This window comes from Bufo gargarizans, chromosome 3 (genome assembly GCF_014858855.1).
Source record: "Bufo gargarizans isolate SCDJY-AF-19 chromosome 3, ASM1485885v1, whole genome shotgun sequence".
In the NCBI taxonomy this organism is placed as follows: Eukaryota; Metazoa; Chordata; class Amphibia; order Anura; family Bufonidae; genus Bufo; species Bufo gargarizans.
Window position 1 is genome coordinate 317,113,563 of NC_058082.1, and position 24,516 is coordinate 317,138,078.

General features: G+C 45.0%; 1 protein-coding gene across 2 annotated transcripts in view; it reads right to left on the reverse strand.

Moving 5' to 3' along the window:
* The window catches only part of MTF1 (metal regulatory transcription factor 1), a 38,142-nt gene extending 14,042 nt beyond the window's left edge, over window positions 1-24,100 (reverse strand). For both annotated transcript variants that reach the window (XM_044284817.1, XM_044284816.1), the window contains exons 1-8: window positions 23,177-24,100; window positions 12,945-13,183; window positions 9,093-9,224; window positions 7,402-7,475; window positions 7,189-7,316; window positions 6,247-6,324; window positions 5,429-5,531; window positions 2,461-3,002 (exon numbers count right to left, since the gene is read on the reverse strand). In XM_044284817.1, the coding sequence (XP_044140752.1) occupies window positions 2,461-3,002; window positions 5,429-5,531; window positions 6,247-6,324; window positions 7,189-7,316; window positions 7,402-7,475; window positions 9,093-9,224; window positions 12,945-13,183; window positions 23,177-23,596 (1,716 nt within the window). In that variant the 5' untranslated portion in view covers window positions 23,597-24,100. The remainder of the gene's footprint in view (window positions 1-2,460; window positions 3,003-5,428; window positions 5,532-6,246; window positions 6,325-7,188; window positions 7,317-7,401; window positions 7,476-9,092; window positions 9,225-12,944; window positions 13,184-23,176) is intronic.
* Window positions 24,101-24,516: the final 416 nt, after the last annotated feature.

A 24,516-nucleotide genomic window follows, 5' to 3' on the forward strand; every position in this document is an offset into this window, starting at 1 on the left:
TGAAGGCTTCTGAAGAAGAGTTGTTGATGCTCATCTAGCTGCAAAAAGTTTAAAAAAAGATCTGGACTCCATTGGACTGAATTTGGACTCCACAATCCAGACTACGCCAAAAGCAAAGTGTGTAATAGACTGCAAGGTCACAAATCAACCCAAGGTAACCTCTAAAACCAACTAGAGGCCTTTCTCACATTAGATAATGTTAATGTTGATAAGTCCACAATTAAAAAGGGCACTGTACAACAGTGGCATGCATGACAGGATTGCAAGTAGAAAGCTGCTGCTTTCCAAAAACAACCTTGCTGCCCATCTACAGTTTGCTACAGATCCCCTGGACAAGCCAGAAGACTATTGGAATAATGTTATGTGGATGGATGAAGTCAAAATATAATTTCTTGGTTTAAATGTGAAGCATTATGTTTGGAGACAAAAATAAATTAAAAAAAAATGACATTCCAGCATAAAAACATAATCCCATTTGTGAACACGGTGGTGGTATCATGGTCTGGGCCTGTTTTGCTGCATCTGGGCCATCATAGACAGAACAATGAATTCTGAATTATACCAGCAAATTCTAAAGGAATAGTTAGGACATCGGTCCATGAGTGGAATCTCAAGAAAACGTGGGCCATGTAGCAAGACAACAATCTGAGTTCACAAGTCGTTCTACCAAAGAATGTTTAAAGAATAAAGTTTGGAATGGCCAAATTAAAGTCCTGACCTTAATCCAATAGAAATGTGGAAGAACCTGAAGGAAGCAGCTCATGGGAGGAACCAAAGTTGAAGCATGGAGCTAAAGTTCCTCCAAGCCAATGTACAGGACTAATCAATAATTACTGGAAATGTTTAGTTGCAGTTATTGCTGCACAAAGGGTTCACACTAGATACTAAAAGTAAAGGTTCATCTACTTTTGCCACTCACAGATATGTGATACTGGAACATTTTCCTGAATAAATAAATTATATCTTATTTCTGACCCATTTTTTGGACTTGTGTGAAAATCTGATGTAGGTCAAATTTATGCAGAAAAATAGAAAACTCTGAAGGGTTCACAAACTTTTAAACACCACTGTAACTGTATTTAAATGTATTCAACAAATACATGAATTTGTACTTAAAGAGGATTTCCAAGAATAAGGGAATTTCCTGAAACTCCTCCATAATGAAATACTAAATATTCTAACATATTTACCTTTGAAGGTCCCCACACGTTCTTGAAACCATGTTGCTTGCCGTGCTATAATGTTTTTGTAACCCCGTTCACTTCTATGACAGTTATGGAGACCTCATGGTGAGAGCTTCCATCCTGCCTTTGCTGTGGCCCAAACTACTGGTGTGAGGATCTGATATGATAGTCGGTCACTCCTAGTAGTTAGAAGAGGGACACTAACAGCTCAGCGATATGTGCAGGACATCCTGCAGCCAAGTGTGTTGCTTCGTATGGCAGAGCTTCCAGCTCACCCGCAAACAGCAAGGGTTTCCCAGGAATGTCTCCACCAGACTGGAACACTTCCTTGGCCTGTCCGGCCACCAGATTTATTGCCAGTATAGCATTTATGGGAACAGCTAGGACACCAGCTTTGGAAACCTATGAGTGTGCAGGACCAGTTGCAACATCTGTGGGCAAATGTGCCGCAGGATACCATAGGGAACCTGTATGCCTCACCGTATCTCATCTTGTATCCAGGCTAGAGGTGGCCCAACAGGGTACTAGAGCTTCTATCCTATTGCTGTAATATTGTAATCAATCATTACATTCACACATAGAAAGTTTTACTCCAACAACTTCTTGGTGCATTATATGTTTTTTTGTCAATGAGTGTACTAACTGGTGTGATACACATCATACAGCATTTCCTGATGCACACAGGGTATTCCATTTTCAGTGATCGAAAGTTATTCTTTGTATTACACAATTTTCCAATATACTTCCTGCTCTAATTCCTTGTGGTTTCCAAGATCTCTGCTTGTTGTCATTCAATAGGAACAGAGGGAATAACAATCTGTCCTGGTCAGGGGAGGGACACACAGAGCTCCTATGCATATATTGTAACTGTAATCAGTCACATGACACGGACAGATTTATAATCAATAAAGGTTCTGATTAATTTGACAGCAAGCAGAGATCTTGAAACCAGTAATGAATTAATAAACTACATTGGAAAATTGCATTTTTATTAGACAAAGAGAGAAGGTATTACTACCAAAAGCTAAAAAAAAAAATTGCTGTAATTACACTGCACCACCACTTCAAGTGAGACGGCGTGCAGGTAAGTACTCGGCCCCTTTAAACAGCTAATCGGCAGGGGTGCCAGGATTTGGACCTCCACCAATCTGATACTGATCACCTATCCTGAGGACAGATCATCAATATCTGTAGCCCGGCCAATCCCTTTAATTACAATTTGTTTGTGTTTTCATTTTCATCTGTCATTATTCTGTACTTCTGTAGGAATACTTACAGATTGCTCATGGTTCTGTGAAGTTCCATTCAAAATCCACTGAATATTTTGCTCATCCATCACCAGACTAGGTTGCAAAATGGCAGCATTAGGAGTCTGTGTTAGCGTTATTGAGGGGTTGCTGCCCAGCACTGTACTGGCAGTGGAAACCGCAGCCTGTACCAGCGTTGGTAAAACAGTGTCTGAAGGGGCTCCTAGCGGCAGAGAAGGTCCTGCAACCACAGTCAATCCCTCTACTAAGGGCTGTGAGGTCTGTGGCGTTATGAAGGTATCCTGAGTGACTGTGAAATGACTTCCACTAGGAATAGGCACTTCCAGAGATGGTGGTGCTGTGGTGGACACAGCGGGTGCTGACTGAGTTCCACATCCCATGGTGCCAGACGGTAAAGGCACGGTTGTTGTGCTAGGGGAAGTCTGCAGGGAAGCCTCAGAGACGGCGTTTGGGTTACAGGCAGGGATGACTAGCGATGGAGGATCAGACGTGCTGCCCTCTGCAGGGTCTACCGGCTGCGTTTCTTTAGTCCAACTTTTTAAGAACACTTCTGTGGAACAGTAAAAAAAAAGTTTGGTAAGTCCACTTTATAACTCTTGTATGCACGGCCACAAAAATGGTCTAAAGCAGGGATGACCAACCTGTGGCCCTCCAGTTGTTGCAAAACTACAATTCCCAGCATGAGTTCCAACCCAACCAAAGGTCTATTATCCTGTAATCCCAGCATCACTTTGATGCGTACAGCTCGGCTTACATGGTCTGGGAAATATGGATGTCACAAGGACCTCACAGCCTTATCAGTGTCTTCAGTCAGTATGGTTTACCAGATATTCCGGTACCTGTGGTCCTCTACAGTTTCTTCTGGGAAACTGCAACTTCCAGCATGCCCTAACAGCTGCAGAACTTGAGAGAATGCTGGGAATTGTGGTTTTTGCACAAAATTGGGGTTTACAGGTGTGGCTGTAATACAAAGTAAGTTTTTTGGTTTAGCAGACTTTTAGACAACCTGAGGCAAATATATCAAACTTTCACCCCATTTACTCTCATAATCCTGTCAGAACTCGATATCAAGTAGCTGTCAAGAACCACCCAAAGTTACAGCAGTAGATCTCCGTGTCACCAAGGTTGCATCATCCAGTGTAGACATACAGGACCAAGAACAAGTGTAAAGAATTCAAAGACTCTCGAAGAGAGTCAAAACCAGACAATTACCGATAGATACATAACTGTTGTATAACATCATATTCAGTAGACAAGTATATATTTTTTCTGTTTGAGTGACTGTATACCATCAGGCTCTTTTTTAGGGTATGGAGCCCTGGAGTAACTTTACACAGAATGCATTGGCTGCAATGTCAATGGGTCATTCTCATTAACAGAATCCCTTCATATGGTTGGGCAAAATAGGCAGGGGATATATGTGTACAGAAATTATACAGAAGGTTTAAAAGCTGTGGTCCAACCCTTTAAGTTTATATAAGAACAACCAGACTGTCTAGAGTACAGAAGATGTACGCTTTGCATGGGAGCGATGCTGGGACGCCTTACATTATACTACGCTCAAGGCTTCTTACTAAACTATTGCTCTGCCCCTTGAGGGTCCTCGGTCTCATATATAGGAACCTCCACCCCAAGGTACAGTGCATTACATTAGTATAATGCAAGAAGCCCTCAGCCCCTGTACTAGGTTCCTATGCTTCCTAATGGCACTAAATATCTCACTAGTGTCTCTGGCAAACAGATTTGAAAAGCATCTGGGGAATGCAGGGAATCTCCGATCACTCCACAAGCAAAGGAGGAATAGTAGAGTTGTGGCACTCGGAGTCACCACCCTAACCACTCCTTGGTGAAGTGTCCCTCTAAGGCAGTGATGGAGAACCTTTTACAGACCCAGTGCCCAAACTGCAACCAAAAACTCACTTATTTATCGCAAAGTGCCAACACAGCAATTTACCCTGAATACCAATATAGTATATTTTCCATGTACTTTAACAGCCTGCCTACATTCAGTGCGCGGCCTGTGCTGTTCATAGTGCGTCCTACGCTGATGAATGGCAGGAAAAGTCTAAGGTATATTGGTACACCACAGACTTTTTCCAGGGTATGGGTGCCCACAGAGAGGGCTCTGAGTGCCGCCTCTGGCACCCGTGCTCTAAGGAATACAATAAGGTAGGCATGCTCAACCTGTGGCCCTCCAGCTGTTGTAAAACTACAACTCCCGCAATGCCCTGCTGTAGGCTGATAGCTGTAGGCTGTTTGAGCTTGCTGGGAGTTGTAGTTTTGCAACAGCTGGAGGGCCGCAGGTTGAGCATCCCTGCAATAAGGAAACCCGTAAATCAACATACTCGCCATGAGAGGGCACAGTCCATGGAGGAAAATGAAAATTAGCAGGACCTCATGCACAGTATCTTGCATCAGTGTTTTAGGCCAACACCAGAAGTGAAGGTTAAACACATATGCATCCAATTCTATGTTGGCTTCAAAATTGGATGCAAAAGACTAACCAAAAGTATGGAGTGTGCATGAGGCCTAAGGTCTTTTCCACGCTGGGTTATACATGTGCGCCTGTCACTTTCCAATAAGTGAATAGCAGCTCTACATGTTCAGTTTCTTAGTTAGGGAATTTGCATAGCTTTCTGTGCTACGCCGTTTCCATAGCTCTCTTGCACAGCAATGGGAGCTACTGAAACAGCGAGAACCAGAGTATTCTGCTGTGTTCCGGCCGGGATTCGCCATTACTCATCTCAGTAACAGTGAGAAGAGACATTAACTCCCATTCACTTGTAAGGAGGGTGACAATTCATGACCATCCTGCTCTTGGCAGCAGTCAGAACTAACATGGTCCATTCCCAGATAGGTGTAGGTCTCAGCTAGACCCAGACCAATACCTGTTTAATGACCTAGAATACATATAGACCAGAGATTCCAAAGAAGGTGCCGGAGTAAATACAAAGTATATGTAACATTTCTTTATACCTGTGTGATGTGTGTACTCGTTGTCTTCTGTGTTCTCCGGACTCTGAAACATGGACTGAAATAGGTTTGGTGATAATAATGAACCCAGGGCTTGTCCAGCAGTCTAAACCGGAAAAGAACAATGTTATAAAACTTACAGGATACTCCCCCTTCCCTCTCCAAGCATTGCCTTCTTTCTGGCAAGGATCCTTTCATATCTGAGGGGAAAACTATATATATATATATATATATATATACACACACACACACACACACACACTCAGAATCAATGAACTGTATGCTGCTTTCTACCTGCATGCACATGTATGATAAAAACTCGAAAGCCAGTAAGAACCTAGGAAGACAAAACATTGCTACAATTTATTAAAGGGATTATCTCGGATGTTAGCTGGGGGTCCACACACTGTGACCCTCACCAATCTCTACAACAAAGAGCCAGAGGAGCTATGTGTCCTCTGTTGGGGTCAGAGGCTGGATGATCCGCTTATGAGATTCATTGGCAGTTTTTGTGCCCTCTGGAAAAAGCTAACTAAAGATTCTACACCTACTATTATCACGAGGATTACCCTGACATAACATCTTCCCTCACAGTACCAGTAAACTAAATATGGATTATCTATCTATACATGAGGTCTTATCATTTGTGTTGACTGCCAAGGAAGGACAGTGCATTTAATTTTCAATGGTATAGTACTGTCAAAATGAAAAACAGCCAAAGATAGTAAAAAAAAGTTTTCTACTAATATGGAGTTAAAAAATACCCCTTTCTAATGGAAGTGGTGTCCCTATAATTATTCTTACTTAGCTAAATTACTTACTCCATCTGCATTTTCCCGCAGTTCTGAATCAGTGGATAAAGTACTCAAATCACTGAGGCAGAGCCAATGGTTTGTGTCCTGCATAAAGGAATAAAAAAATTGATGAGTTTGAGCAATATTACTGCTTATGGTCTGGTCATGTTTGATCCCTAAGTTTGCATTTTTTTTTTGCATAACCCATAAACATAATAGCCCTAAAACTGTGGAACAAAGCTTTGTATCAATATGTTATACGATAATTTTGGTGACAAAATGACTACTAATGTGTAAAATGTAAGACCATGGTTCCTAGTCAGAAGCTGGAAGGGGTGGTACTGGGCTCCTTCAGTCATTTTCATATTTTTTTTTAAATACATAAGAGCAGAGGGCTGACCAGATTTGACATGTCTTTCTCACTTCCGTAAATGTTATTATCATGAAGACAAAGTTAATACAAGACACTTACTAATGTATTGTTATTACCCATATTGCTTCCTTTGCTGGCTTGATTCATTTTTCTATCACATTATACACTGCTTGTATACAGGGGTTACGACCACCCTGCAATCCAGAACATTATAGTAAGTAGCACCAGCCTCTCTGTAGGAGCGCACATAGGCATGAATGCACAGAAGCATCTGTCTCGGCCCCCTCGCATTTGTGCTGCAGCAGTGACCATAACCCCTGATAAATGCCATTTGCTGAAGTGAGACAATCCCTTTAAAGGGGATGTTCAGGATTTTAATACTAATGGCCTACCCTGGGAATAGGCCATCTAGGGGTGGGCAATATGGCCTAAAATCTATATTGCGATATAATTTTAAGCCATGTCAGATACTTATATCTGCCTAACTTGGGGGAGGGGGCAACACTAACCTGTTGTAATAGTCAAATTTTTTGTAGTTAGCTCATCAATTTGATATACACAAACCTAGAAGGGGTGAATATAGTTTCATTTCGTACCTCTGCATTGCTGGCAAACTGATCATCCACACCAGTAAGATCGTGATCTTTTATGTGACTTTTCAAGCTGAACTGTGTGCTGAAGGTTTTCTCGCATCCATCACTGGTGCAAACAAATGGTTTTTCTCCTGGAAACGGAGAAGAAACGATCATCTTAATCGGAGAAGCCTCGATAATCTTTGTACACACGTTGGCACAGAAAGTACCACTCACCCATATGCTTCCTGGCATGCGTTTTTAGGTGGTGGCTGGCTGCAAATGCTTTGCCACATCCATCATGGTCACATCTGCATCATTAGATAAGACAAAATTAAAAGTTTTAAAACAGACATGAATTCACCGAAACAAAGTAAGAAAGTCTTCCTAGAAACAACATCTGTACCAATTTTGTCAATTTAAATCTACATCCAATGTTTTCTCCATTCACACTCCGAGTCTGGCAGTCTTTCAGGGATATAGGTGACCTGTAACTCACACTGTCTGAGGCAGTACCACTGCACTTCAGTAACAGGAAACTTAGGGTACTTTCACACTAGCGTTTTTCTTTTCCGGCGCTGAGTTCCGTCCTAGGGGCTCAAATCCGGAAAAGAACTGATCAGTTTTATCCTAATGCATTCTGAATGGAGAGTCAGTCCTTCAGGATGCATCAGGATGTCTTCTGTTCAGTCTTTTTGACTGATCAGGCTTTTCAGAAAAACGTAGCATGCAGTATTTTTACCTCCGGCCAAAAAGCCTGAACACTTTGACTGAACGCCTGATCAGGCTTTTTTCCCATTGACTTGCATTAACGCCGGATCCGGCCCCGTGTGTTCAGTCAAAACGGATCCGGCTTTTGCATGTTAAACCCGAAAAATGTGAAAAAAAAGTTAAAGTCCATAAATGGCGGATCCGTTTTTTCCAATGCATTTTTCCATTGTGATCGAAAGCCTGATCAGGATTCAAATGTAATCCGTTTTCACACGTTTTTCCGGATCCGGCGGGCAGTTCCAGTGTCGGAATTGAACGCCGGATTAAAACAACGCTAGTGTGAAAGTAGCCTAAGAGAATCTCAAATTTAGCTTTAGACATGGAAAGAGAAGAAAACATTAATTACCTTGACTTCTGCAGATGAAAGGAAAATTTACATCGTTTTAGCCCCCCAAGTCATTTTGGGCCATTAGGAACACAGATTTTTTTCACCTTCGAGTTCAGAGCTAAAGTTATTTCGTTATCAATATGGATTTGTTGGATTTCTATAGGTACCATTTTGAGGTACATATAGGTAAGCATTGGGCAAACTGCGCGCTATTAGCAAAGAGCAAGGAGTTTTCACTTCTCTCAACAGTACTCCACGTTCACATGTGGTCAGACGGTGGCTGAGGACTGTCACATGTAGAGCCCGGCCCATTGAGCGGCAGCTGCGATACAGCCACAAGCCCACACAGATTCCTATTGTTACAGGGGTTGTACAGTGTCAGGATAGGTCACCAATATCAGATCGGTGAGAATCACCACGCTCTTCTCATCTGCACACAGTCTAGCTTTACTGTGCGGCCCATGCACTTGAACGGGACGAGCAATTGTAGCTACACCGCACCACGTCTACAAGCTTACCCATTGAAAAAGGATGTAGTGCTCAAACCCCTTCAAGATTCAGAACTCTACTGATCTAATATTCATGACCTATCCTGAGGATACGTCGTCAATATCCTGATCACATGGCTTGCCGAAAACTGAGTGGCCATTAACAAACAGCAGGAAGTTAGCACTTCTTTCACTAGTAGTCTGCCGTACAGTGGTCGCTATGTGCGATAGCCCCCTTAACATTTCTGTACTTGTGGTGGGAATAAGAATATTTAGGAGATGTTATCCAGCTGAAGCTAGCATCATAATGTTAAGAAGAATGTGAATGGACATAATCATACCGGAATGGTTTCTCCCTCGTGTGCGTGCGAATGTGCTTCCGTAAGTCGCTGTGGGTAGTGAAATACTTGCTGCAGCCTTCTGTCACACAATTGAAAGTTTCTCCTGTGTGGAGTCTTTTATGTGCTCTTAACCTACGGAAAGGAAATGGTTATATAACAGATTATTCTAGCAATTTTCACCCAGTTTTTAATTTTTAATTTACATATTTTTCCTATCGCAATCAGGGGCCAGGACCTCATGAGGATTCAGCAGCAAGCACTGTGTATGGAACATCTTCATACACAGAACATTCACTGCTCATTTATAATGGTAAACGTCTCAACTATAACTACTATCACGGACAATTAGAGGCGCTAAAACTAATATATTTTATTGGTATTCGTCTAAAACGGGACAATACTGCCGGATACCTCGACTGGATTTTTAGTGTCTAACCAAGTCGAATAAAAGGAACCAGGTAGGAGATATGCATATAATTAAATACATGAGTCTGAGAGACCAAGTGGTCAGGGCACCACATATACTGGAATTTTACCAGCTGGCAAGATCTGACCTTTTGTGCATCTTTATAATGAATTGGTGATTAGGATTCGTCACCAGCTCAAAAGAAGCCTCTCAGAACCCCTAACCTCCTACCCACCACTAACTATCGCTCCCACATGCAACGTCTAGGGCTCGACGCGTTTCATCACAGCAGACTCATCAGGAGCAATTCATTAAGCAAGATACAAAAGCTTGTAGTGGAGACAATAACAAACGCTGCCACTCTGGTGGTGTGCGACGGCGTAAACCGGCACTGTGGCGGCCGTGCAAACCGCCGGCATATAAAGGGAGTTAAGACACGCCCCCCCCCCGGGGAAGCAGGAAGACGCGCAGCCAATGGGACACGAATGGGAGGGAACTCCTTAGCCCTTCGTGTCTCCAACCATCCTCCCCGACGAATAAATAAAAGGGACGACATATACAGCACAACGGCTAGGTCAGTTAAAGAAAGTGGCCTGGCATTTTGCTAGGGGATTGGTCACTAGTTTATTCTGCACATAGGGCAAGAAAGAAAAATGGAGACAGATTCCCTTTAATTGTCAGCTCCAAAGTACCCCCCAAACTAGAGTAAGCAGTGTGTAGTGTAAGGGGTGTATTTTTTATCTTCATACTAACTTGCATTCTGACGCTACGCTCCTACAACCCAGCAGTTACATGCATTGAGGGGACTCCTCCTTAGGTCCTATCCCTTATAAGTGTGAGCTCTGGAGTCCTCTCAATGCAGTTTACAGCTGGTTTGTAGGAGTGCTGCATCGGCAAATGAGTATGAAGATAAAAATTACATAACTGGATCGGCATCACTTACACTATACACTGATTACTCTAGTTTGGGGAGGGGCGTTTTGAAGCTGTCAGATTCCCCTTAAGAAGAAGAACTTGCACTGCTTGCACATGTGGGCTGTCATGGACCATGGCCTCCAGAAAAGCTACAACGTTCTGCCCCGAGTAACAGAAGAAAGAGTTGCTCTGGAGTACAATGAGCAGACCAAAAGAAAAGAAACATTTAGGAGGACATTTTTGGTTGGGCTTGCTTTAGAGCCATGAATCTTGCCCGAGCCGACTTAAAACCAGGTTTTTTATTTCTATAGTTCTGATGACTTTTTGAAGACTTGTGGATGTAGACAAAAGACATAGGTGGCATCCATGAACTCTGCACATTGTGAACTTTAATTTTCAGGAGGTGGGTAGAAGGTGACGACTTGAGAAGGGTAGAAGATGGGCAATATGTCCATAAACCCAGGCAGCAAAAAATGGTTAAAGGAGGCCGAGAACAGCCTTTAATCTAGATCAGGGAGACTAGAAGAGACAAAAATCTGTGGGCAAGGAGGAACAGGAGGCTTCAGGACCTATTGTCCACCAGGTGACTACATCCTTTAACCTGAGATGAAAAGGGCAATGAGTTTGTCTCGCTGTTCTTCTACACATCCATTACCTTAACCACGCGGCTGTAATTTAATATCACAGGGATCTAAAATTAGGAAATAAACAGCAGGCAAACAAAGGGTCCGAGTTATCAATGCTTTAATGCCACAAAAGAAGTTGCAAATTATGGCGCATGCTAGGGGTGGGCGATATGGCGATATAATTTTAAGCATGTGCGATATATATCGCAATATATTCTATATTTCGTGGGGTTTAAACTTTTTATTTAATAACTATTAGCCTCCTAAGGGGCTAGAACCCTTGTCCTACTCACCCTAATAGAGCTCTATTAGGGTGAATAGGACTTCACACTCTCCCTGCTGCTCTGTGCATAGTACACACAGCAGCAGGGAGTTGACTATGGCAGCCAGGGCTTCAGTAGCGTCCTGGCTGCCATGGTAACCGATCGTAGCCCCGCGATTACACTGCTGGGGCTCCGATCAGAAGCTACCACCCTGGGGCCACTGCCACCAATGATTTAATCGTGTAGAAGGAGGGGGCCCGCAATTAATGTAATACTTTGAAGAGGGGGAGTAGAAGGGAGGGGCTGTGGCCACTGCGCCACCAATGAATATAGTTAATATGCCCGAATACAAACTTAGCTACCTGCATATGCTGGCGATATCCCATACCTGGCCTCTATTACTGCGCGCCGTGATCCGCCGCAATTAACCCCTCCTCCTCTCTGTTCTCATTGGTGGCGCAGTGGCCACAGTCCCTCTCTCTCCTTCTCCACTGTGCTGGCTCAGAACATGGTGAGTGCCGAGAGCGGCGCATGCCATGTTCTACTGCGATATGGCGATATAAACGAAATCTCTATCGTTGGCCAGATTTATATAGTTTATATCGCATATCGTCTATATCGCCCACCCCTAGCGCACGCTATATTTCTGAAATCATTTTCTATTTTGTCTAATTAGTACCAAGTTTCAAAATGAAAAGTAGACAGGGCGTGGCTTCCTGCGGTCTGACAGATATACAATCGTTTATGGTAAACTATAAATGAAATGTCTGCCAGCTATAAAGCTAGATTACAGTTTCTGGTTCATGGGCAACCAGAAGATGCGCCAAATCTATCAAAAGTCCTGTGCCCCCCCCACAGACACACACACACACACACAGTATATGTGAGGGCAGATCTCAACTTTGTTTGTTCTATGTGCGCTGAGAATAATGAATTTAACCCTTATCGACCAATGAGGTACATGTACATCATTGGTCACTAGAGAAGGTATGGAGAGGGCTCAGGGGCTGATCACGCATACATGGTAGGTACCCGCTCTATTAAAAACCACCTACAGTTTAGGCTACTTTCACACTGGCGTTTCTGGGTCCGCTTGCGAGATACGGTTCAGGGCTCTCACAAGCGTCCAAAAACGAATCAGTTCAGCCACAATGCATTCTGAATGGATAAGGATCTGTTCAGAATGCATCAACTTGGCTGCGTTTGGTCTCCGTTGTGTTTTTTAGACTGTCACTAAAACGCAGCTTGCATCGTTTTCGTGACCGTCTGACGATGTGGTGGCAAATGGATCCGTCTACTTACAATGTAAGTCAATGGGGACGGATCCGTTTTTCACTGACACAATATGGTGCAATTAAAAACTGATCTGTCCCCCATTGACTTTCAATGTAAGTGAAGACGGATCCTTTTAAAAAAAAAAAAATAATGCAAACAAATCCGTTATTAATGGATACAAGCGTTTGCATTATTTGTGCGGATCCGTCTGTGCAGATACAAAATGAGAGTGTGAAAGTAGCCTTAGCAACAAAAAAAAAAAAGCTTGGAAAACCCCTTGAAGACCAGTTTTAAGATACAAGACTTCTTCAAAGAATCATCCTTTCCGTTTAAAGAAACTTCGCCGGGTCCCTCACGAGATTCTCACCTGTAGAGGGTATTAAAAGCCTTTTCACAGCCTTGTACATCACATTCAAAAGGCTTCTCTTTAGTGTGTACACGAACGTGGATCTTGAGGCTGTACGAGGTAAGAAATGCCTTCCCACAGCCCTCCTGGTTGCATACAAAAGTGTATTCCCCTCGATGGGTTTTCTGGTGGGTGCGCAGATTGCCGGGTGTGCTGTACGTACGAAGGCAGCCTTCAAATGTACACTGATAGCGCTTCACCTGCAATACAAGATCATGACACATGTGACTATTTAAGAAGGGTGTCTGCTAAGGAGGTTCACAGGTAAGGTTTTGGATACATGTGTTGGGGGTTTGTCCCATAGAGGGAGGAAAGAAGTCTCTCCTAAAATGACAGATCGCCTCCATGTGCAGCAATGACCTCCATTCTTCATGTCTGAAGTTTTCCGGGGGTTTGATAACAATGACGTATCCTCAGGATAGGTCAGCAATATCTGATCGGTGGAGTTCTGGAATTCGTCCCTGTACCAATCAGCCTCTTCCTAGGCCCATTGGTCGCATGGCCTAGGTGCATCTTGGTCCCGTTCAACTGACTAGGCCTTGTCTGCAATACCAAGTTCAGCCACTAACAATGCATGGCACTGTGCCTGCTATACTGTGATGGCGTGGCAGAACTCACCAGAGCACCGCAGCCCCTAAGCGGCAGGGGTGCCAGGTGTCGGACCTCCACTGATCAGATATTGATGACCTATCCTGAGGATACCAATATTCTTCTCCCAGAAAACCACTTTAAAATGGCCATACTTTTCAGTTCCAGTCATTACACCAATCACACAGCTTATTTTAACGTATGTACCCACATAATAATCACTATTTACAACAAAAGACATTTTTAGGTTGCTTTCTGGGTATTTTTCACATGTCCGAGTTTAGTATTGATGGACAAGTGTTTCTCTTCTCCAAACTATAACTATGGACGTTATAATTATAATGGACTTATTTCCCAGTCACTCAGTGTAAATGTTGCGCGTGCTCTGGAGTTGCCATGGCAGCATCAACAGGCTAAGGGTCCATTCACACGTCCGTAATATATTGCGGACCAGCCGACACCCCCACAGAACTGCCTATTCTTGTCCACAATGTTCTATTTTTTTCCGGAGTCCCGGACTGGGAGATCGGGGCCGCGCTCTGGAAATGCGGATAGCAGACTGTGTGCTGTCCGCATCCATTGCTGCCCCATAGAGAATGAATGGGTCCGCACCCATTCCGCAGAATTGCAGAACGGGTGCGGACACATTCACGGATTAACTGAGGGCTCATGCACACAAATTTATTTACTTTCTGTGTCCGTTCCGTACCGTAAGCGGAACCATTAATTTAATTGGTTCCGCAAAAAAAAAACTGTTATTCCGTGTGCATTCCGTTTCCGTATGTCCGTGTTTCTGTTCTGCAAAAAAAAAAAAAAAAATAGAACATGTCCTATTCTTGTCTGCATTACGGACAAGGATAGTACTGTTCTATTAGGGGCCAGCTGCTCTGTTCCGCAAAATACGGAATGCTTACGGATGCCATCCGTATTTTTTTTTGGACTGCAAAATACATACAGTCGTGTGCATGAGCCCTGAAGCAGCTGTACACATCAGATAAAGAGTTCAAATTTCGGTAGGATTCACCAGCTTTACTGGCCTTGTAGGCATAATAGAATGATATGACGGGCACGAGGTAGTCTAGGGTATCTTGGTTCTTGAAAAGCTTTAATTAGTCATATGCCATGTAACATTCCATAATTCTCCTTGGAGATGGAAAATTACAAGATGCCTCAGCAAAAACACACTTCCTTAATGGCAATTTTTTGCGTACTACGCAAGATCACTTCCTGTTCTCGTTTCCTTAAAAACAGGCACAACAACTGTCATTGTATCAGACAGGTCAGAAATGAAAAGAACACTGACAGGTGAAGTAAATCAGACGGATTATCTCGTGATAGTGGTACGCTGTCAAGGGGTGGGATGCAGGGCTGCAGCTAGCAGTTATTTTAGTAATCAAGTATTCTACCGATAAGGGCCCACTCACACATCCATAAAACACGGACACCGGCAATGTGCGTTCCATTTTTTCGGAATTGGAATTGCGGACCCGGAAGTGCGGGTCCGCATTTCCGGATCTGGGCAGCACATAGAAAATGCGGAACAGAATTGCGGACGTGTGAATGGACCCTTAATTTAACGATTAATTGAGTACTCTAATAAGAAAGAAACTAATTAAAAGAATGTTTTCTATAAAAACTAATCAGCCCCCTGCCACCAGTCTATCCATCCCTTGTGCCATCAGTTCCCCCTCCAGTGCCATTAGTTTCTCCCAGTGCCATCAGCTGCCCCCCCCCCCCAGTTCCCCCTCCAATGCAATTAGCTCCTCCAGCAGTGCCACCAGTCATCACACAGCATCAGCTCATAGTGTGCGCTTACATGCACCGCGGCCTGACGATGTGTGTACCTCCGCAGCGATGTGCGGGCAGGCGGGTGACCACGGAGCGGGTGTAATAGCAAGCTCTTCACTCTGTGGTCACATGGCACAAACGAATCATTGATGCAAACAATTTTTCAACAAGGATTTTTCTGTGTAGAGTTAATTTGAGTAATGGTTTCAGCCCTAGTGGGATGTATATAGCAGCAAGTGAGCAGTCAGTTCTTGAAGATGGGCAGGCGTAAGGATGTGAGGAACAAATGGTGATGGCTAAGTCACTGGGTGAGAGCCTTGTAGGGGGTCTCTGGAATGTAGTGGTTAGTACCCACTAAAAGTGGTCTAAGGAAAGACCACCGACCAACTGGTAAAGGGGCTGTGTGTGGGGAGTGAAGGACAGCCGTCTGGTCCAATCCCCCAAGGAGCTATGTAACTGCTGGCTAGGAGAGAGGCGTCACACGCAGTGCGCTGTAGCTTGCCGCATTCTCACAGACCGGTCAGAGCGCCCATGCTGATCCTTTTCCATCACCACCAATGGCCATATGAGCATGAAATCGAGACCATGGAGAAAAGGTGGTTGGCTGGGTGTGTGTCGGTGGAGGCAGTGTGACGCTCCGGGCACTATTCCACCACTGGGAAACCACCGGTCCTGACAGTTACGTGGTTCTTAGGGTACTTTTGCACTGTTTTTCTTTTCCGGCATAGAGTTCCGTCCTAGGGGCTCAATACCGGAAAAGAACTGATCAGGCATATCCCCATGCATTCTGAATGGAGAGCAATCCGTTCAGGATGCATCAGGATGTCTTCAGTTCAGTCTTTTTGACTGATCAGGCAAAAGATAAAATGGCAGCATGCTACGGTATTATCTCCACCCCAAATTCCGTATCAGTTGCCGGAATGCTGGATCCGGCATTAATTTACATTAAAAATACCGCAATGCCGGATCTGTCCTTCCAGTCTGCGCAGACCAGTAAAAATGTGAAAAAAATATATAACGGATCCATTTCTCCGGATGACATCCGGAGAGACGGATGTTCTTGCAATGCATTTATAAGACGGATCCGCATCCGGATCAGTCTACAAATGCTGTCCGTTTGCATGCAGATTGCCAGATCACTCCAGCAACGGAACTGCCTGCCTGATCACTCTGCCGCAAGTGTGAAAGTAGCCTTACTTGAACAAGTACCCCCTGCCAGACATTGTTAAAGGGACAGTACACCCCTTCATTGTAACAATATTCGGTGGCCTCTTTCAGCAGGTGCTATTGGATTCAATTTGCACTAAAACTGATTGATGCATTTTTTGAGCATCAGTTGTGATCAGTTTGCATCGATTTTTGTCAGTTCTGTTAGAGTTCCGTTATTTGACATGGGACACAAAGTCAATGGGGACGGAGCGGCGGTCCGGCGGCACGGTGAAATAGCGGCAGGACGGATCCGACAGGGTAAACAGCCTGTCAGATCCGTCCTGCCGCTAGTGTAAAAGTAGCCTTAGTGCAAACTGATGGTAACTGGGCATAAATGAGCTCAAAATAATGGATCCGGTTTTTTTTATTCTGTTCTTTTGACAGATCAAACAAAACGGTGATGTGAACGCACCCTAAATTTCCTCTTTTAAAAACAAACTAAAAAAAAAAAAACATGTAAAGTTAGAGAAAAAGTTAGAGATAAGGCCTCATGCACACGAACGTATTTTGTTTCCGTTTCATTTTTTGGGGGGCGGATAGGATGCAGACCCATTCATTTCAACGGGTCCGCAAAAAATGCGGACAGCACACCGTTTGTCCATTCCGTAGCCCCATATGTCCTATTCTTGTCCGTTTTAGGCATTGTTACAATGGATCCGCAAAAAAAAAAAAAAAAAAAAAAACTGATTGGACATCCGTTTTTTTTTGCGGACCGCAAAACACATACGGTCGTGTGCATGTAGCCTAAAGCAGATGTCAGTCTCTTATACAGCTGACATGCTGCCGGGCTTATCATTAATGAGCCATCCTCCTGTTGTGTAACACTTGGAAAAACTGCAATGTCACAACTGGAAAAAAACCATAAGGAGAGGCTTTCATAACAGATTGCTGCAGGCCGGTTACGTAATAAAGTCATATACATCTGACAACCACAAACCCACTGGCTAAGGACTGCTTCCGCAGGCTACCCAATAGCCTTTACACTTAGGAACTGGTGTCTTCCCACCAGCAGGATTTTCTATCACCATTTTCCTGATCCTGACTCTGGAGGTGCGGAAACAAGCTGAAGGATCAAGACTTCTCAGGAGAACATTCGCACGGCTAATAGGGGTGAAGTCCATGCGTGGTGTGAGGTTCCCCTCTGTAGAAGAGGTGGAAAGCACCCTGGGAACTATGTGTAAACCACCATATGGGTTAAAGGGTTCCTGAGTTTTCAAAAAAAACTTTGATATGTCATAGAAGTTTTGATCCTGGGGTTCTGAGTGCTGAGATCCCACCGATCTCTAGAAGCGCTACCATATGACGGAATGGAGATGGGTGCATAGACTCCCAATGAGGCCGTCTCCTGCAGAGAGAGAGCAATGCGTGAGCACTTCTCTCTCCTCGTTTAGGGATCGGTGGGATCTCAGCACTCCAACCAATCAAAACTTTTATGACATATCAAACGTTTTTTTAAAACTCAGAGATCATTTAAGGCTACTTTCACACTAGCGTTTTCCGTCCTAGGGGCTCAAATCCGGAAAAGAACTGAGTTTTATTCCCATGCATTCTGAATAGAGAGTAATCCGTTCAGGATGCATCAGGGTTAGTGTTGAGCGAACTTGTGTTTAAAGTTCGGCGTCATCGAAGAATCGCGTTATAACTTATGGTCCGTGGTAGCGGAATCCATAACGCGATTCTTCGATAACCCGAACTTTAGACGCCGAACTTTAAACACAAGATCGCTCAACACTAATCAGGATGTCTTCAGTTCAGTCTTTTTGACTGATCAGGCTTTTCAGAAAATCGTAGCATTTTGTATTTTTACCTCCGGCCAAAAATCCGGAACACTTGGACTGAACGCCGGATCCGGCCTTTTTCCCATTGACTTGCATTAACGCCGGATCCGGCGCCAAGTGTTCCGGCTTTTGCATGTTAAAACCGAAAAATGTGAAAAAAAAAGTTAAAGTCCATAAATGGCGGATCCGTTTTTTTCTAATGCATTTTTTCATTGTGATCAAAATCCTGATCAGGATTCAAATGTAATCAGTTTTCACACGTTTTTTCTGGATCCGGCGGGCAGGTCCGGTGACTGAATTCAACGACGGATTCAAACAACACTCGTGTGAAAGTAGCCCAAGTTAGGTAAGAAAAACTTAAGACGTGTCCTTCAACATTTTTAAATGAGACAAATGATATTTCCAATCTGCTATCGAATGGGCTGTCTCATCAGAAACAATATTTCTTCCCACCAAACAGCCAATTCTGCCGGGGAAAGCCTGGTCTGTCTGCAGAGGAAACGGAATGAAGGGCCTATACATGTGTCCGCGGGGCGATCTTCATCAGAAACTCCCTTTAATAAGGCGTCGTGCCCAAGTATCACCGTGTGGCAGGGCAGCCATTGAAATGAAAGGGGTCGCGGTCTATCTTGCACATTTGCCTCGGGTTGAGTCTCCAAGGAGTTAAATATAGATGGCCTATCCTCAGGAGACATCAGGAATATCTGATTAGTGGAGGTCCAGCCCCCCAGCCAAGCAGATGTTGGAAGGGGCTGCAGCACTAAGGCGGCCCAGTGACGTCACATGGCCTATGTGCAGCTTAGTCCCATTCAGATGCAATGCCAAGCAGAGTCAACCATGAGTATGAAAATACCAGTGCCCCAGGGGAAGCCAGGAGTCAGACCCGCACCCATCCCTAGCCTGAGGACAGCTCATCAATATGCAAGTCCCAGAAAATCCCCGCAGATGAAGTATGCACACGTACATACTGAGCTCACACTGAGCATGTTTACCCTGCTGAAAAAGTCTAACCTCTGCCCCTAAGGGCTCATGCACACAAACTGATTTTTTGTTCGTATCCGTTCCATTTTTTTTTTTTTGTGGCCCATATGCAGAACCACTCACTTCAATGGGGCCGCAAAAAAACAGAAATGACCCCGTGTGCGTTCCATGTTCGTATGTCTGTTCCGCAAAATAATATATTATATAGGATAGGGCTGTTCTAATATCTTCAAAACAACGGTCGCGTGCATGAGCCCTAATACACAGGCCTTTATGAAAATGGGATCAGATCCTCATATGCCCATCTGAATAAAGCCGGCACGGTACGACCGGAGCTTAGCAGCTGCTGATCTCACTGATCCTTAAAAGGGGTCGTCTGTGGTCATTGAAAATATCAGACAATATCTTAAAATACAAAATCATCCTATACTTATCCCTTTTCTGCTCGTTTACAGTGTCTCCCACTGAGGACGGCGATTGGCTGCAGCAGTGACGTGTGGTGAATGGAGTGTCACTGCCGCAGCCAATCACTGTTCTCACCGGTAGACTGCTGAGGAAGCCGATTGGCTGCAGCTGTGATGTACTGGAACACAACCACGGCCGAAGCAGTGCAGGAGGTGCAGACCAACGCTTTTTTAGCCGAGAATAAGATCATTTTTAATTTCAGGCTATTGGGGGGGCTCGTCTGAGATTTTTAATTGGTTAGGGGATAAATTGGGCCCATAGTACTGTGTTGGAGTGACCGAACCATCACCTAAGGATACAGGACACCAATAGCCCAACACGGTCAGACAAGCCCCTTCACTATGCTGAGACCCACCACTGCAGAGATGTGCTCTGGATGGAATCTTGTCTGTGAAATTGGCCTGGGCAATGAATGGAGCGCCCCCCGTTCAACCTGTCGGGGGAACAGGGACCCCATTCTCGTGCCAAGGGTCAGACCTCTCCAATTAGTTACTTACCCCCTAGCCATTACATTATTTTCCATTGACACAGCCGTATGAGGGCCTGGTTTGTTAACATTTACTAAATGCAATTCTGTCCTTCGCACTTTAAATTTACGATGTTCACTGGGTGACATAACTAGCACGAATCTTCTCTTTTATGGGTCAGTACGATTACCAAATATCTTTTATGGGCAATTATGATTGGAGCGATACCAAATATCTATAGGTTTATCTTTGTTTGTCTTTTGCAACTTTTGCATAATATTAGTATTTACTTCACAAATGAAAACGTTCCGAGAGCCATAACTTAGGCTCCTTTCACACTAGCGTTCGCTGGTCCGCTCGTGAGCTCCGTTTGAAGGGGCTCACGAGTGGACCCGAACGCCTCCGTCCAGCCCTGATGCAGTCTGAATGGAGCGGACCCGAACGCCTCCGTCCAGCCTTGATGCAGTCTGAATGGAGCGGATCCGCTCAGACTGCATCAGTCTGGCGGCGTTCAGCCTCCGCTCCGCTCGCCTCCGCACGGACAGGTGGACAGCTGAACGCTGCTTGCAGCGTTCGGGTGTCCGCCTGGCCGCGCGGATCCGTCCAGACTTACAATGTAAGTCAATGGGGACGGATCCGTTTGAAGATGCCACAATATGGCTCAATCTTCAGGCGGATCCGTCCCCCATTGACTTTACATTGAAAGTCTGGACGGATCCGTCCGAGGCTATTTTCACACTTAGAACGGATCCGATCGAACGCTAGTGTGAAAGTAGCCTTATCTGCGACTTGCCATATGTTGGCTTGTTTTTGTGGGGCTTTTTTGCTAAATGAGATGTAGTTATCATTGGTACACAAAAGGCCTCCCTGTGTAGTCCATCTTTTCAAATGACGATTGCAAGGAGATGCTGTCTGTCATTTTTCCCAAAAATTAAATTCATACAGGTGAAAAAGCGGAAGACAAACAGATGTAATCTGGATGGATAAGACAGAAAAAATGATCCCAAGCACAAAGGGATGGGCCTAACATGCAACATTCTGCGACGCAATTCTTACAACCTGAGCCAGCCAGTAGCTGGGGGATCAGCCACCTCCGGCACTCCAGCAGTTCTGAAACTACAACTCCCAGAATCCTCCTTTCACTTTTATGGGAGTTACAGGAACAGCCAAGCATGTGTGCATGCAGGGAAGGCGAGGCTACATTCAGCCGGATACTACCGTTACTAGTGCCGGAGTTCACCTGATCCAGCAGTGCAGGATACTACCTTTCACCGCCGGACCACAGGCTATAATGGGATCTGGCCGCTTTCCAGTGAAATGCCAGCTTTCATCAGGACAAAAAACAGCTGCATGCATTTTTTGTCTGGCGAAACCCGGTACTGATGCTGGAAAACAGTCGGATCACCGCCGGACCGCATTATAGTATATGGGGTCCGGCAGTGAACAGTAGTATTCGCCACTGCTGGATCAGGTGAACTTCGGCTGTTCTCGGCCAGAATAGCCTGCGGGATGCGGACATATGGGGATGTGACCGTAACCTTATGCCATCTATAGGATTAGGATATCTGTCCTGAAGTATTAGGGATCCATACTACCGCGGCCTCACACTCTGGAAAGGACCTGGATCTATTAGTACCCCAGCAATTAAAGGAATACTTGCTTAGTGAATGGTACATCACCATTGACAGCTTGGCAACCATAAAGGGTTAAAGGGGTGTTTAAAGGCTCCCCAGAATTGGAGTGAAATGGCTGCTTTGCGGCTGGTTAAACAGGTTATACCGACATTCATCACTTCAGAAGAGTCAGCGCTCTATAAATGAAGGCCATAAAACGCCATATACATTACTCCCCAGTAGATCGAACCACAAAGATCATTCTATGGGTGAAATGTAAAGGGGTTATCCAAGACCTATAATGCCCCCTCAAATGCCTGGGCCCCTCATACAGAATGTACTTACCTCGGTGTCGCTTCCTATGCCGGTACGGGCACCGCTTCTTCTCCCCGTTGTGCAGATGAAAACATCCGGCGTCGGGGGGCAGCCAATAGCAGGCCGCGACAGGAACGAGCCTCCCTAGCATCACAGGTGACGCTAAGTAGCTACCCTTAAGACACAGTATATCCGTTCCCGACAACACTGGTATCAAGTAACTGATACACTGTCGAACAATGTCCACTGTCAGATACACTGTGTGCAATTTTCAGGATTGATCCGGAAAAGGGGATGAGCTACCCCTTTATATACATGTGAATCCAGGGGCTGCTTTATGCCCACGTGAGCGCCAGGGACTCTGCCACAGCTGGACGGCGGTTTATGTTTGTGTGTCTCTTCCACTCAAAAGATACGGCTCTGATGAGCCTAGATGCGGTGAAACGCGTAGAGCATAGGGGTTAATCCTAATGAGCAGCGAGATCAACGTGAGCATTGGAGATAGCGTTTAGCCAGAGTCAGATCCCACAGTCGGACTGTAGCTCTGGAGGTCTGGCGAGTTAGGGTCCGAATATCACTATCGCGGATACTACCACAGGGACCGTGGATATAGAGACGCTGAAGTCCTACCACAGGGAGGTAGCAGACTGCCACAGTCCTGCACAACAGCAATCCCATCCCTAATCGGCCAAGCCATACATACTCCTACTGTGGGTACTGCTGCCAAAATGATACCCAGTGTTCCACAGTCTATCAATTATAGCTGCCCAATGGAAATAACAGCAGTAGCAGCTCCAGCCCTGATGAACCTACTGACTATAAAAGGAGCCATAATGTTCCTGTAGTTTTACCGGCAAGATGTGCTATTTTTTTTTTTTTTTTTTTTTTTTACCATCCTTGACAGAATCTGCAAAGATCGGAAAAGAGCCTTAAAGGTGCATTTAAAGGGAGTGATTCACATAGTTACTGTTATGGATGCAGCAGCTTACCTCCTTTTGCTTGGTTTCTGGGCACTCGGAGTGTATAGTCAGCGTGGCCCCCTCAATATTCCTAGGCATAGGGGTAGAACCAGGGTTAATAGTAAAGTGAATCTGATCTGGAGAAATGATGTGCTGAACATAGCCTTGTGTCATGGCGTCCTGGTCAGACATAAGTAATAATCCTTCCTCATTAGCAGCATCAAGGAATGGTAAGTTAGTGCCAACGTTACTATCGTCGTCGTCCTCCTCTTCTTCATCGTCCTCATCTGTGGGGTGCCGGTCCTGCTCTATGAGGACAGTGGTGGTATCGTACACCGGGGTCCCTTCTCGCCCTCCTTTATCCAGGAACCACTTCCTCATCTTGTCATCTGGGCAGATGTCATCCTCCTCCATAGACATAAGGGCCAGTTCTGGGCTGTTTTCGCCCATTTTGGAAATCTATCTTCTGCGGAGGATACAATACTCTACCACCAGGGAGCAGAAGCAACAAGTTGTGGAGGTTTCAAAGGGGCATCAGCTGCAGGACACACTGCCACATTCACATCCTCGGCCACGCCACATGCTACAGGAAGAACGATCCCCAATGGAGATGATGAGCAGCTCAGGCTAGATCCTCCACATGGAGACAGGCAGGGACCTTCTGACATGACCACTTCCAGCCCATGGAGGGTCTATCCAGGAACTCTATGGAGATACTTCTGCCTGTAGCGAACAGAGGACTTTAGGGCCCAGGGTCCAGCAGGCGATCACCGCAGGCTCCTCTATCCGCACAGCCTCATAGAAAAGAGCGGCGCTTCTTCTTTTCAGCCCCCAGCAACGGCTTCTACCACTAGAAAGCGAAACTGACAGTCAAACCTGCCACTGCTCCCTGGCCGTGCCCCGGTGCCCTCAGTTCATGCCGGAACAGCGCCACTTCCTGATCCGTTTTCTTCTTCTGGCTGCTAGGAAAAGACGGAACGCCGAGAGGGACAAACAGGAATGAACGCGTTGCCTACACGCGATCACGTGACAGAGGCAAAAGGAAGTGCTTAGTGTATCACGTTATTGCTGTGGCAACCGTTCTACAGCCTGAAGTAACAACCAGATCAGTCTCTTCTGAAGTTTTTTAAACTGAACTTGTAAAATTAGAACTTTAGTATAACTATAGGATACGTGCTAATTAGTGTTGAGCGAACTAGTGTTTTAAGTTCGGCGTCTAAAATTCGGGTTATCGATGGTCCGTGGTAGCGGAATCCATAACGCGATTCTTCGATAACCCAAACTTTAGAAGCCGAACTTAAAACACAAGTTCGCTCAACACTAATGCTAATATTTCGGCTGTGTATGGAGACCCCTCTCACTAGCGCCAT